Source organism: Arachis ipaensis, chromosome B9 (genome assembly GCF_059453495.1).
Source record: "Arachis ipaensis isolate K30076 ecotype BB chromosome B9, ASM5945349v1, whole genome shotgun sequence".
NCBI classification, from domain to species: domain Eukaryota; kingdom Viridiplantae; phylum Streptophyta; class Magnoliopsida; order Fabales; family Fabaceae; genus Arachis; species Arachis ipaensis.
Genome location: NC_142444.1, coordinates 22818738 through 22834278, shown reverse-complemented (window position 1 = coordinate 22834278; position 15541 = coordinate 22818738). Strand labels below are relative to the sequence as shown.

Here is a 15541-nt window from a genome sequence, read left to right as displayed (position 1 = left end):
TGAAAATTTTGTATTTTTTTATTCAAGGTTTATTTTTATAGTTTATTTTAATTCTCTTATTCAAAACTATTAATATGAATTTTTATTTTGTAAGATAAATAAAAAGATGAGATTTTTTTAATAAATTAAATTATTAAAAAACTTACTTATTATAAAAGAAGTTAAGTATATTTCTTGATTATAAGAATACATATAATTCACTTTTGAATGTAATCAAAATAAATATAAATTTATTCAATTTTTAAAATTTACATTAATTATTAAAATTATAACATAATGAATGTACTCCTATACAAATATAAAAATAATTTCATGATTATTTTTTTTTGTTAGGAGAAAACATGACTTAATAAGCATAAAGTCTAATTTAAACAACTATAGATAAGTAAAATAAGTAATAAAAAACAAACATAAAATTTAATTTTTTTGTTATTTGGTATAAAAATAAATATAATAAAATAAATCATTATTCTCATACATAATGACATAAAATTTGGTAACATAACCAATCGATTGAATAGTGAGACCTCAAGTTGCTAATACACATTTCAATCGATTGGGTAGCACACTTCAATCGATTGAATTTGGCATGTCCATATTGTTTTCATGGATTCAATCGATTGGGTATCACAACCAATCGATTGAATAGTGAGACCCATGTTGTTTTGAAGCATTCAATCGATTGAAAATTCTAAACAATCAATTGAATTATAAAAAATCCACGTTTAATTCATCATTCAATCGATTGGGTAATATGGCCAATCGATTGATATTTGCGAAAACCATGCTGCCCAGCAATTTTCAATCGATTGTTTAGTGGTAAATTGTAATCCAATCGATTGAGTTATAATTCAATCAATTGGTTTGATAGTCCAATCAATTAGTTTTCAAAGAAACACGATTTTATGATTCCTCACGAACGTGACGGATCAAATTTAATCTTTTAATCGATTGGAATAGCTAAAAAATTTATTATTAGGCATCAATGAAAGATTTAATTCGTTATTGTTTTTGTTCTTGATTGTTAATAAACATGATAGATTTATGATAAAATAATTATTTATAAAATAAAAAATTATTTTTATAATTAAATAAAATATATGGGGTTAATTTGTAATTAAATTTAAAAAAAGACTATTTAGCCGTTATTAAAAAAAACTTAAAAAACATGTTTTGTTATGGGACCATTTAATGGTCCAAACGTTCTGAGACCACCGAATCCTGAGCCTGGAAACAATGGCAAATGACATTGCAAAACATGCAAATTTATAAAAAAAAAAAAAATAGGAATCATAAATTTTGGGGAACTAAATATCTAAAAAAAAGGATGTATACTAAAATTGCCCTGCAAACAAAAAAACTACAAAATCACTAAAATTTGGTATGGAGAACCTAAAGAAAATAAGCTTTCTATTTGTTTCGTTCCACCTCAATCCAAGTTTATCATGAATTAGTCATGTCTTCTTGAAGCTTATTGCCCTGTTTTGAAACTAGTTTTGAAATCTATTCTAGCAGTTTCTCTTCTAAAAATCATATCTATTTCTACAAAAGTTAGAAAGGTCTAACCATATTTCACCCAAATTTGGTCCCTCTCCAAAATATTGTTTGTGGGTTGAGAATTAAATTCTGCAAGATTCTGTCTTTATAGTAGAATTTTGCAAAAATCAAAATTTTGCATAAACATAATTATCAACTCATTAATTCATTTAATTTCAAATTTGTAAGGTTTAAAATTTATGTTTCAAGCTTTCAATCAGAGCCTATTACAACAAACTACTAAGTTCTATCCTTACCTAATCAGTAGCCTAACTTTAATTGCCAAATAGCCTTCAAAGTAGTTAAATCGACAAAATGCTTGGTTGCTTGGTATTCAATTGATGTCTATAACTTGCGCGAGAAACATGATTCGGCTTCGAACCCAGCCACCATACCTCAACCTAAAGCTCAGCAATATTTAAAGGTATTACTAAAATATCTTTTGTAATACTTTTAATAATTTACTAACAAATATATAATTATGGCAAGTAATTAAGTATTATATATTTTTATTAATAAATTATATAAAAATATTTTTAGAGATATCCAAGTAATTTTAATATAATAAAAGTCATATATTTCTAAAATCTTTTTATATAAAATTTTGAGAAGAATGTGTAGCACTTATAATAATTTTTATTTTTAGTAAAACATGTTATTGTATTAAAATGAATCTCAATAAAAATGATATGTTTTCATGATATTATTAATATAATTTTCATTTAAAAAAATACATCTAATAGTATATTTTATTTTTGTTTTTAATATTTATATTTTATTTTAATTTTATTTTTAATGTTTAGTTTAAATTTTGTCCATGAAATTAAAATAGGTTTCAAGTATATCCTTGAATTGAACAACATATGAGATGATAATCTTACGCTGATATATTAAATTATAAGTTAGCACACAATTATTCTATTAACGGTGTTAACCTTCAATAATTGAAACATATAAGAGCAAGACAGTTTTTTTATATAAATAAATAAAAAAATATATTTATTCCCAAAATATGCATGCACAAAAAGGTTTTTGAGAATGTGTAGAATCACTTTAGGAGAGGCGCCTGCGAAATAGATTTACTCTCCAATTTAGGTTGGGTGTCCACAAAATATCTCTGCCATAGCAGGCTGAAAAGCTGCGCACTCAAGCCGTTGCTGGTGACCACGAAATGGAGCATATCACATATGGCGCATACGAATTGGACCATGTCAGGGGCAGCATCAGCAAATTGGCTCCAACACGTTGGCGGCGCACACGAATTGGCCAACTCGTGTTTGGAGGCCACGAAATAGGTAGTCAAAGGTGCAAAATTTCAGTAATTAACAGTCTCGGTACGAGCATACATTGGTTGAGTTGGGTGGCAAGAGACAGACGGGAAGAAATTTGGGATGCATATAAAAGGGTGAAGGAGACGGGGACAAAGTGAATCATTCGGTAGAAAGGGAAAAGGAGTTTAATAAAAAAGGATGGTGGTAAAAAAAATTTGTGCTATGGCTTTAATATTTTGTATTGTCTTTGGAAAAATAATTTAAGATGAGTGGGAGTAGGTTTAACGTGGAAGAGAATCTTAATCAGTTGGACGAACTTCATATTGCTGCACATTTGCTTCATAAGGTTAGTTTTAGTCATTACGGTGATTGATGTTACTAGTATTCTTATTAGAACTAATTTTGTTGGTGTGTAATTTTAGTTAGAGTATTTTTAATTATATTTTTCGTCTTTTTTTCTACTGCAACCCACACGTGTTCTCACTCCTCATGGCACACTTGTTAATGTTTTCATGTCAGATCCGGCAGATCCAAGCATGGAAATTAGGCGGCAGAGGCTTGAGCCTTATCTAAGACGATCAGGATTTTATCATGCTTCTTTAATAAAGCGCTTTGCGTATGACAATCCACTGATAAGCGCCTTTGTGGAACGATGGCGTCCCGAAACCCACACATTTTACCTCCCTTGGGGTGAGTGTACCATAACTCTGGAGGATGTTGCAATGCAATTAGGGCTATCTATTGATGGCGAGCCTGTCAGTGGTACTATCAGGTCATGGAGCAAGTTTCACCAGAAAGATATATGGCAATGGTGTCAAGAACTTTGTGATGTTCCAGCCGGCCATGTAGGGACAACGAAGTTCAACATAAAGTTGAAGTGGCTCAGGAATCATCTTCAATAGATGCTGCTTGATTTACAAGACAATGCCCTCATTTAGTATGCATGTTGTCACATCCTGTACTTGTTGGGAGGCATGCTACTAGCGGACAAGGCCAATAACATGGTCCATGTTTGATATCTTCCGTTATTGGCTGATTATGATGCCATCAGTACTTATAGTTGGGGTAGCGCCGTTCTTTGTTGGTTTATATCGAGCTATGTGCTTAGCAAGAGATTATAATGTCAAGAGTATGACTGGCTGTCATACGTTGCTTATGTCATGGATATACTACAGACTACCTTTCTGGGTACCGAATGTGACGACACCATATAGTTTTCCTTAGCTACGAGGTATGTTATCTTATGGCATTACATGTTTCATGTTGTTACGTTTTGAATTATCCTTTAAGGTTGAAAATAGAATTTATTTCAACATTGTTGTTGTCCACTAGGTGGGCGGGTAGAAGGGATAGAATGACTACACTGAGCAACGCCTCCTATGGCACCGCCTGAGGTTGGACAATCTGCAAGTGGATGAGGTAGTGGAAGCCATTATTAAAGTGTTTTTAACGAGTTTATCTATACCTGTAGTGATGGGGATACCTTTGTGTGTAGTTTAATTGGTTGCCGTACATGGATCCTCGCATTTTGTCCAGAGTGCCTACGGAATTTTTCAGCCACCCACATGGAGATTTTTACACGGCGGTGGTGCCGCTCATATTTTTCAGGTGGATTGAGATTCTTAATGTTGATAGAGTGTTGCGTCAATTTGGGAGAAAGCAAGGACCTCCAAACCCTCTGCTGAATATTGATATCTTCCATCGACAATCGGCCCGCAACGATGATGGATGGTGGCCCGTCCGCCTATCCGCATGGTTTGAGGTATGGGCTAACCGACGTACTGAGGCATATCGTCTGCGGATTGATCGTGCAAATACGTTATGACCTACCCAAGATTACCATAGGTTTTTGTTGAATTTTATATTGTATTAGTATTTTAATGTGATCTATGTACGTATTTTTAGTAACAATGGATCCACATGTACTAACAACAATGAAATAAAGTAAACAACAGAGCGACATAAAATGAAAAAAAGTAATACCACATAGGTTACATAATTCGGCACAAAGTAAACCAAATAGCGAATAAAACTAATATGAATATTGAAAAAGGTCGAATACTAAGTGGCAGAAATATGCGGACAATGTCGCCTAGTATGCGCTGGTTGCCTGCAAAGTCCGCATCACTTGCTTAGGCCCGGCTCAACCTCGTCCATCTCATTCCTAATCCTTGTAGACACCGGTTGTCCATCCATTATACGGCGTAGGTGGGGGTTGGAACGTACACGTTGTCCCTCGTATGGGGGCCACATCTCCTCGTCCGGCATTGGTGAAAATTCTATCTTGTAGACCTAAAACACGTTCTCAACACGATACACTGCCTCGACATATTGCTGCCAATCAAGTCTTGCAAATGCGCATGCAGCCAAAGCATGAGCACAGGGGTAGTGCAACGCTTGGAAGTAACCACAGTCACATCTGCGATGCTTAAGGTAAACTCGAAACCTAGACTACACCTCTACCGCTGCTATCTTATCCACCGTGAAGATTGACGTAGTTCTGTCGTACGATGTCACAAGCATCTGGGAAATTCCCTCACGGTTTGCTATTACCGCTTTTTGCAGGAATTGCAAAAAAAATTGACCACATGCGATCTGTGCTTATGCCTGTCGACCCTTGTTCACAAATAATTCATTAAGACGATGGTAGGTAGACTTGAAAATTGCACAAACCGGGAGATTTCTAGTACCCTTGAAGATGGAGTTCATACACTCAGAAAGATTGGTTGTCATGTGACCATATCGACAACCGTCATCACGGTGCTGTAGCCATTTAGGTGGCTCTAACCCTCGGATCCAGGTGATCATCTGTGGAGATGTGACCGGATCCTCACTGCTGATTAACTCCAGGTAGTACTGCACCTGATCTTGCATCTTAGAATACGCTGTGTTGACCATGTGTCTTTTGGCTTCCTTACTCTTGAAACTTGTTGCAAAGTTAGAGGCAATATGTCTGACACAGTAAACATTGTGTTCTCATCCACACCCATCCTGCTCTAAAACTGCCTTTATTGCTGCATGTCTATCAGAGATAAGCAGAATTTCCGGTTGAGTCGCTACATCCCTCTTCAGGTTGGTAAGAAAAAAGTACCATGAATCTGTATTTTCTCTTTCGACAATCACAAAAACGATGGGCAGAATGTTGTTATTCCCATCCTGTGCTATGTCCATAAGTAGGGTACCCGTGTACTTACCATACAGGGGCGTTCCATTCACTGAGATCAGTGGCTTACAGTGCTTGAAGGCTTCAACACACAACAGGAACGATCAAAAAACCTGATGAAACAAGACACTGTCATGTTCCAGAGTGTTGCCGACATAGTACGGTCACGTTTATAAGTCAACAATTGTCCCTGGTATGAAAATGCTTACTTAGTAAAACATATAAACGACTAAAACCACAATCAATAACAAAGACCTATAAGTGTGACATGCCATATATACCTGGAACGAAAGCTTGCAAGGCGTTGAAATATCTTCACAGCTGGTTGTATGACTCATCCTAATCACCATAGATTTTGGCAATTGCCTTCTGCTTCACGTGCCAAACCTTCTTGTATGAAACCTTGTACCCGTATGCTAACTCGACTGATCCTTGCAACACCTTTATGCAAATGGTCGCATCAACATGAACCATAGGGAATATATGCTGGCAGATGACGTTGCTATCAAGTTAAGCATGATCTTGAGACATCGAACTTGCCAAGAAATTATGAGGCCCTTGGTATTTTCAAATTTTCCAAAATCTGGAAGACCTGGTCTTTGCAACCCGTACCATCCAACGACATTGGTCCCCAAACTACTTGCATCAACATACATTCCTACTTTGGTCTGACTCTACCAGCTTGTATTCCGCAGATCTACGGATGTTGTAGTTTTTAACAGCAAGCATCGCTGTTTCTCTATTGAAAAACTTTAACCCAATCTCGAGCTCCATTTCACCTGACAAAGCGTAGTTGCTCGGTCTGTCTTCTGTGGTAATCAAATTCATTGCTCCAAGATTTAAAGACAGATAGTGTGCTAGCGTGCTGCTGGATACACCACCAGCCCCTGTCCCACCTCCCGATTCGACATGAATTGGACGAACTGTCTCGCGATAAAGCGGCTGGGTTTCGGAAACAACTTCTGCTTCGTCACTGCTAAAATCTTTTATCTCATCTTCATCAGACGTTTCTGCCATGCCATCATGATGACCTCCTTCGAATGCAACGAGGTTGGAAGCGAAGGGACGTGCATGACAATTATCTGTATTTGGTTCTGGCGTCACAAAGGCATTAAGAGTTGGACTTCGGGCCCTACCAATATCTCGACCCAAAACAAAATCTTCCGATCCCAAATTTCTAATACCCTCCACATTATTAGAACTAGATGAGCTTCCACTAATATCTTGAAGATTCACACAAAGTTCCAATGAATAGATGCTTCCAATGCTACGATGATAAGAAAACATCATCGAAACATGCTGATCAGATTTAATTTGCATTTTCTGATACGCAAACGAGTTGGCTACTGCAACTGGCATCCTATAAGTCAACTTTGTGATTTTCTTTTTTCCAACCATTACAGTATCAATGATAATCAAATTCTTCAGCTCTTGCAACGATGTTTATGGCAGAATCATTATCCAAAGTGGATCATCACAAACAAATGTAATACCTTCTGTCGTATGTGAAACTTTCCCATTAGGATATATGATCATGTAGATGTTTTCGGAAGTCATACACATAGCAAAACCAGCACCCACAGTATTTAAGAGAGAAAGAAAGTAAAGAGGTTGAAGAGAGATTTTGGAGTTGGAAGAGAGTGCAAGAGAAATTCCTTCCGTGAATAGTAACACACTGGTTGGCACAAGCGTTTATATAGGAAAACTAGGAACCAATTTCTCATGTGGTATACCTTAAGTGTATCATTTCGTATGTAGTACAAATGATATGGCCTCCATTTCGTAGGAGCCCCATCAGAAGTTCCCATTTCATGGGCCCCAGGCACAAAATGGCCTCCCCCATTTCGCTGGCGCCAAGCAAGACATGGCTCTGCTACTGTCAGTTCCAATTCACATGCGCTCCCCCTGAGATGATGAGTATTTCCATTTCGTAGCTGCTACCCCTGATATGGTCCTGCGTAAAATTTTCTCTACATGCGTATTATGGGAATTAATATATTTTATTTACTTATTTATATAAAAAAAAACTTGAGCAGGCTTTCAATAATTGAAACAAATTACAATTATTCTGTGGTTAATTATTCTATTAGTCTCTATAATTTCGTGAAATTTTTAATTAGGTCTCTATACTTTTTTTCCTTTTAATTGAGTCCTTGCACAATTTTTTTTATAATTGAGTCCTTACACTTTTTTTTTTCTTTTATTTGAGTCTCTGCACCCAATTTTTTTTTTCGTTGAGTCCCTATATAATTAAACCAACTACTACCAAAAGGGACCTAATTAAAAAAAAAATTGGTACAGAGAAAAAAAGTATAAAGGCCTAATTAAAAATTTCACAAAACTATAAAAACCAACAGAATAAGTAAACTTTATTCTATTAACGGTCTTATTAATTATTGTCTTCACTCTTCAATAACCAGCACCAAATACTAACATCACAGTTAAAGTTTAATAACATTAGACAGAAGAAACCAAACGTACCAAATAGAAGGTGTCTTTAAAATAAGTCTAAATAACTTTGTGCATATTGTATGTATAATTTTTATAAACCAGTTTTATTAAAAGAAAACCAAATAATACAATGAAAGAAGTATTTTTATATACAATATTATACATTGGCAAGTGATACCATTTTACCTTTCAATAAATAAATATAAAACATGTCGATACATAAAAAATATAAATCTTTTTCCATCATTAAAATAAATTATTATGGAGCAAAAATTTTATAATATTAAAATATTATTTTATATTACATCACATAAAAAAATAAAATAATCAAATTTTATTTTATATTACTTAATAAAATATTCGATTGTTCATAAAAATTAGAAAAATAAATAATTATTTTTTTTAAAAATATTATTATTTAATATAATATTTTTTATCCAGATATTAGTAGAAATGTATCTTTTCTGTATTGTTTATTTTCTGTATCCGTTGGTTTTTGCAAGTATAAATAAAACAAAACGAAAAGTACACTTTTCTTATTTTAGAAAAGATCAACCTATCCATATAATCATATACGTAATATTTTAAATAAAAATATATTTTAATAATATGTATAATTTTTTATTACGTATTAATGAAAATAGTAATTTAAAATGTTTTTAGTCTTAACAGTTAACATGAAAGAATCTAAACATTAGTCAAATAATATGAACTTTAATTTAGTTATTTTATAATTCTCTAATTAAAAATAACATTTGAATATGAATTTATTTAAAATAATAAAAGTTTTTACTCAATAATTATTGATTTTACTGAATAAAAAATATCTATATTTTCATGTATTGATATACTTATCATTTTATTAACTATACTTATCATTTTAAAATATATTATATAAAAAAATAAATAAATATTTATTTATTTATATAGTAATATATTTTATATTTATTAAAATCTATCATTACACTTCTTTTATTGCATCATCTAATTTTCTATTTTGAAAACATCTAATAATCCATAAAAATGGTGCTAACAATACCCATAAAGTTGTTTGGGTACTTTTGGACACACCCTAGATACATATACGAATTGTTGTGGAGTAAATAAATAAGGAAGAGGTAACAAATATAAAATAAAAAGTATAATTATATAACTCTAATAGTAATATTCATCACAATTATTATCACAATATAATTAATATATTTACTAATATCGTAGTAAAGAATATAAGAGAGAGAGAATAGTATAAGAGAGTGAAAAATATTTTATTATTATCAGTTGTGTGTATGTTACGTGAGGATTTGCCCTCTATTTATAGATACAAAAATTCAAACATTCAACCTTCATTAATTCTCAATTTGTATTGAGAAGTTAAGCTTTGAAAAGCTCAGCCGCCCACATTAATAGACATTCATTGTTATCATAACACTTCTCCTTGGATGTCTATTTAAGAATATGCCTCATTAAAACTTTACTAAAGAAAAATCCTGTGGAAAAAAACCTTAGTAAAGAAAAAAGAGTACAATATCCTTTGTGATGGGGACTGCCTCATTAAAAACCTTGTCAAGAAAAACCCAATGGGAAAAAACCTGACCAAGGGAAAAGGAGTACAGTCTCCCCCTCTTGTCGATATCATTTAATATCATGAAATCAGCGCATCCCAATCTCATGCACCAATCTTTCAAAGGAGGATTTTAGGAGTGACTTTGTGAATAAATCTGCTAGATTGTCACTTGAGCGGATCTGTTGGACATCAATTGTCCCTTGATTTTGAAGATCATGAGTGAAGAAGAATTTTGGAGAAATATGCTTAGTTCTATCACCTTTGATGTATCTGCCTTTAAGTTGAGCAACGCATGTTGTATTATCTTCAAACAGGACAGTTGGAGCTATCTTATGATCAATTAGTCCACATGATGACAGAATATATTGGATCAAACTCCTAAGCCAAAAACACTCGCGATTAGCTTCATGTATCGCTAGTATTTCAGCATGATTAGAGGAGGTTACTGCTATCGTCTGTTTCGTAGACCTCCATGATATAGCTGTACCACCATATGTGAATAGGTATCCTGTTTGAGATCTCCCTTTATGTGGATCAAACAAGTATCCAGTATCTGCATAGCCAACTAATAATGACTTGGATCCATAGGGATAACACAATCCCAAATCAACCGTTCCATGAAGATATCGAAAGATTTGTTTGATTCCACTCCAATGTCTTCTGGTTGGAGAGGAACTATACCTTGCTAGTAAGTTCACAGCAAATAATATATCGGGTCTTGTATTATTAGAAAGATACATTAGTGCTCCAATGGCACTGAGATATGATACTTCAGGATCTATCTTCATTTTCTTCTTTAGGACGGAATTGATCATTTTCCACATCCAAAGATCTTACGATCATTGGGGTACTCAAGAGATGTGACTTATCCATATAAAATCTTTTCAAGATCTTCTCTGTGTATGTTGTTTGATGAATAAAGATCCCATTTTTTTATATGCTCGATCTGCAGGCCGAGACAAAATTTAGTCCTTCTAAGATCTTTCATCTCAAACTCTTCTTTTAGAGTTTTTATAATTGTTGGGATCTCTTCAGGAGTCCCCATGATATTTAAATCATCAACGTACACAGTAATTATAATGAATCTAGATGCAGATTTCTTTATGAAAACACATGGACAGATATAATCATTCTTGAATCCATTTTTGGCCAGATACTCAGTAAGACGATTATACCACATTCGTCCAGATTGCTTTAGACCATATAAAGATCTTTGCAATTTGACTGAGTATAACCCTTGCGAATATTCATTGGATGGTTTACATATCTTTAGTCCTTCAGGGACTTTCATATAGATATCCCGATCTAATGAGCCGTATAAATAGGCTGTTACCACATCCATTAAATGCATATGCAGTCTATGATATGCGGATAAACTGACCAAATAACGCAATGTTATTGCATCCACTACAGGGAAATATGTTTCCTCATAATCTATACCGGGTCTTTGTGAAAAACCTTGTGCCACAAGTCGGGCTTTGTAGCGCACAACTTCATTTTTCTCATTTTGTTTTCTCACAAATACCCATCGGTATCCAACAGGTTTTACATCTTCAGATGTACGGACTATAGGTCCAAAGACTTCACGTTTTGCAAGTGAGTCTAAATCAGCCTTCATGGCTTCTTCCCATTTTGGCCAATCATTTCTTTGTCGACATTCTTCGACTGATCTTGGCTCAAGATCCTTACTTTCATGCATGATATTTAATGCCACATTATATGCAAATATTTCATTGATAATTGTCTTATTTCGGTCCTATTTCTCTCCTGTAAAGACATAATTTATCGAGATCTCGTCATTTTCACAATTTTTAGGTTCCTGAACATCTTCTGGTGTTAAAACTATATCAGAATTTTGGACAACTATAGGTATCTTTACTATGTCTTTTTCGACAGGAATAGTATTTACCTCTTTTTGCTTTCGAGAATTTTTGTCTTTGGAACCAACAGGCCTGTCACGCTTCTGGCGTGTATTTGCTTCGGTGGCAATTTGTCCAACTAGGACATCGATTCGAATTGGGGCATTTTCCGTTGGTATATAAGATTTGGTTATCCTCTTTGTATTGAAAAATGCATCAGGAAATTCATTTGCTATTCTTTGCAAATGTATAATCTTTTGAACTTCTAGTTCACATTACCCTGATCGAGGATCTAAATGCATCAACGATAATGTATTCCAATTAAGTTCCATTTCAGGAAGCTTATTCTCTCCCCCTAATGTTGGAAATTTTGATTCATCAAAATAACAATCCACAAACCGGATTTTAAATACATCTCCAGTTTGTATCTCAAGATACCTCACTATAGAGGGAGAATCATATCCAACATATATCCCTAATTTTATTTAGGATCCCATTTTGGTGCGATTAGGTGGTGCAATGGAAACATATATCGCACATCCGAATATTCTTAAATGGAAAACATTTGGCTGTTGGCCAAAAGCTAATTGCATAGGAGAGAACTGATGGTAACTCGTTGGCCTCAAACGAATAAGTACTGTGACATGTAAAATAGCATGCCCCAAATCGAGGTTGGGAGATTTGTTCTCATAAGTAAAGGTCTAGAAATTAATTAGAGGCGTTTAATAAGTAATTCTGCTAACCTATTTTCTGTGTAAACATGATTTACTGGATGTTCAACACTTATTCCATTAGCCATACAATAATAAGCATCAAAGGCTTGGGGGAATAATTGTGCTTTTAATCGAATAATTTGAGCCAGTAATCTCGCAAACGCTAGGTTGCGAGAAGACAATAAGCACACATGTGACCATCTCGAAGATGCGTCTATCAGGACCATAAAATATCTAAAAGATCCATATGGTGGATGAATAGGTCCACATATATCGCCTTGAATCCTTTCTAGGAATTCAGGGGACTCAAATCCAATCTTTACTGGTGATGGCCTTAAAATTAACTTCCCTTGAGAACATGTAGCACAACAAAATTCACTAGATTTAAGAATCTTCTGGTTCTTTAGTGAATGTCCATGGGAGTTTTCAATAATTCTCTACATCATGGTTGTTCTTGGATGACCCAATCGGTCGTGCCAAGTTATAAATTTATTTGGGCTAGTAAACTTCTGGTTTACGGTGGCATGTGATTCAATTGTACTAATCTTGGTATAATATAACCCAGATGAAAATGAGGGCAACTTTTCTAATATAACCTTTTTATTTGAATCATGAGTTGTGATACATAAGTACTCATGACTTCCCTCATTCATAGTCTCAATATGATATCCATTTCGGCGAATATCTTTAAAACTCAACAAGTTTCTTAGAGACTTGGTAGATAATACTGCATTATTTATTATGAATTTTGTTCCTCCGAGAAACAAAATTATAGCTCTTTCGGAGCCTTCAATCACATTGCCTGAGCCAATAATAGTATTAACATATTCTTCTTTTCGCACAAGATGGGTAAAATATATGTCACTTTTGAGAATGGTGTGCGAATTTGAACTATCCGCAAGGCATACATCTTCATTATATATTCTTGCCATTTTCTTCAAAGACAAATAATAATAAAATGAGTAGTATGCACAGTTAAATTGAATACTTGATCGGAATTATTTTTCTAAGAAATACTGTACATAAAAATAATGTCATATACTAAAATTTTATTTTAAAACTTGACACATTTAATGATTTCAAAATTCATAAACATTAATATTTCATTATTTATATACATCATATTTGAAACTTAAATACATAGAAAATAAAACTTAACAATAATTTCTTTACATTATTCATTTACATTGATACTTAACAATTTCACAAATTAAACTATTCCATCATTGATCAAATGACCAATATTTCCTTCAGGGTCCTCAAAAGAAATCAGATACATCATAATGAGTGGTGGAATTTTCAGTAATATCATTTGAAACGAAATTTGTCTCCTTTCCTTTGTCGTCTTTTTTCAAAGATGCTTGATAAAGATCGACTAAGTGCCTTGGGGTACGATAGGTACGCGACCAATGGCCCTTTCCACTCCAACGGAAACACTTATCCTCTATTGATTTATTTTGCCCAATATTTCTTTCTTTATCCTACTTCTGGTGAGATCCTCTCTTTTGAACATAATTCCTTTTCCTTCCATAATTTTTCTTGTTATTAAAACCTTGCCATTTACCTCTTCTAGGGTAATGATTTGCCACATTTACCTCAGAAAATGGGACGGCGCCAGCTGGGCACGCTTCATGATTCTTTAAGAGCAACCCGTTGTTGCGTTCAGCAACAAGAAGGCAAGAAATTAACTCAGAATATTTTTTAAATCATTTTTCTCGATACTGCTACTGCAGGAGCACATTCGAGGCATGGAAGGTCGAGAAAGTTTTATCTAACATATCATTATCAGATATCTTTTCTCCCACATAATTTCATTCGTGAGGTGATTCGAAACATTGCCGAATTATATTCATTTATGGATTTAAAATCCTGTAGACGCAAGTGCGTCCATTCATATCGAGCTTGAGGAAGTATCATCGTTTTTTTATGATTGTACCTTTCTTCAAGGTCTTTCCAAAGATCTGCAGGATCTTTTAATGTGAGATATTCATTTTTCAATCCTTCATCAAGATGACGACGAAGAAAAATCATGCCTTTTGCTTTATCCTTCTGGGATGCATTATTTTCAGCCTAAATGGTATCTCCAAGATCCATTGAAGCAAGATGGATTTCAACATCTAATATCCATGATAAATAATTGTTTCCAGATATATCAAGAGCAATGAATTCAAGATGAGAGAGTTTCGACATAATGAAAATTTGTTACCTGAGTCTTCCTAAAAATTTGATCAGAGTCTCGTGCTGATAACGTGTTGTGAAATAAATAAATAAGGAAGAGGTAACAAATATAAAATAAAAAATATAATTATATAACTCTAATAGTAATATTCACCACAATTATTATCACAATATAATTAATATATTTACTAATATCGTAATAAAGAATATAAGAGAGAGAGAGAGAGAGAGAGAATAGTATAAGAGAGTGAAGAATATTTTATTACTATCAGTTGTGTGTATGCTACGCAAGGTTGCAAGAACCGGACCGGTCAATAAATCGGTGAGGTAACTAGTTCACTGGTTCAATGGTTCGACTGGGGTTCAACCGGAGTTCGACCGATTTAATTAAATATTAAATAAAATTATTATAAATTTAATATATAATTTTAAATATTTAAATTTCAATAAAATTTAACCTAATAAAATTTAAAATTTAAAATTTTAATTTATAACCTAATAATAAAAAAAAACAAACAAATCAATAATAACCACTAACCATTAAATTTGCAAACATAATCATAATTTAAATTTGGAACAAACATAATCATAATTTGAAACAAAAACATATGAAATCAAACAAATAGATTATGAAATCAAATTACAGTAACAAATTAAAAACAGAATAAAAACATAATTTAAAACTTACATAAACAGAATCACAAAAACCTCATTAATTCATTTAATTAACAAAATAAAAAAAAACTAAAAAGCAGAAGACAGCAGCACTCAACAGAAATTAAATGCAGAAGACAGCAAATGAAAAA

General features: G+C 33.4%; 1 protein-coding gene across 1 annotated transcript; it reads right to left on the bottom strand.

Moving 5' to 3' along the window:
• Positions 1 to 5783: 5783 nt before the first annotated feature.
• LOC148544011 (uncharacterized) lies at positions 5784 to 7368 on the bottom strand. The gene is made up of 3 exons (XM_088498826.1): positions 6625 to 7368; positions 6318 to 6411; positions 5784 to 6052 (listed from the first exon to the last, which is right to left on the bottom strand). Exons 1-3 carry the CDS (start codon positions 7366 to 7368, stop codon positions 5784 to 5786), a joined length of 1107 nt encoding a protein of 368 aa, XP_088354952.1.
• Positions 7369 to 15541: the final 8173 nt, after the last annotated feature.

Excerpts from the sequence above, each read along its gene's own strand:
- LOC148544011 (XM_088498826.1), bottom strand. The coding sequence starts at position 7,368 with ATGGTTGGAAAAAAGAAAATCACAAAGTTGACTTATAGGATGCCAGTT. Across the intron at positions 6,412-6,624 it reads AGTCAGACCAAAGTAGGAAT|GTGTTGCAAGGATCAGTCGA; the intron begins GTATGTTGATGC and ends ATTTGCATAAAG. Across the intron at positions 6,053-6,317 it reads GGCAATTGCCAAAATCTATG|CCTTCAAGCACTGTAAGCCA; the intron begins GTGATTAGGATG and ends TGTGTGTTGAAG.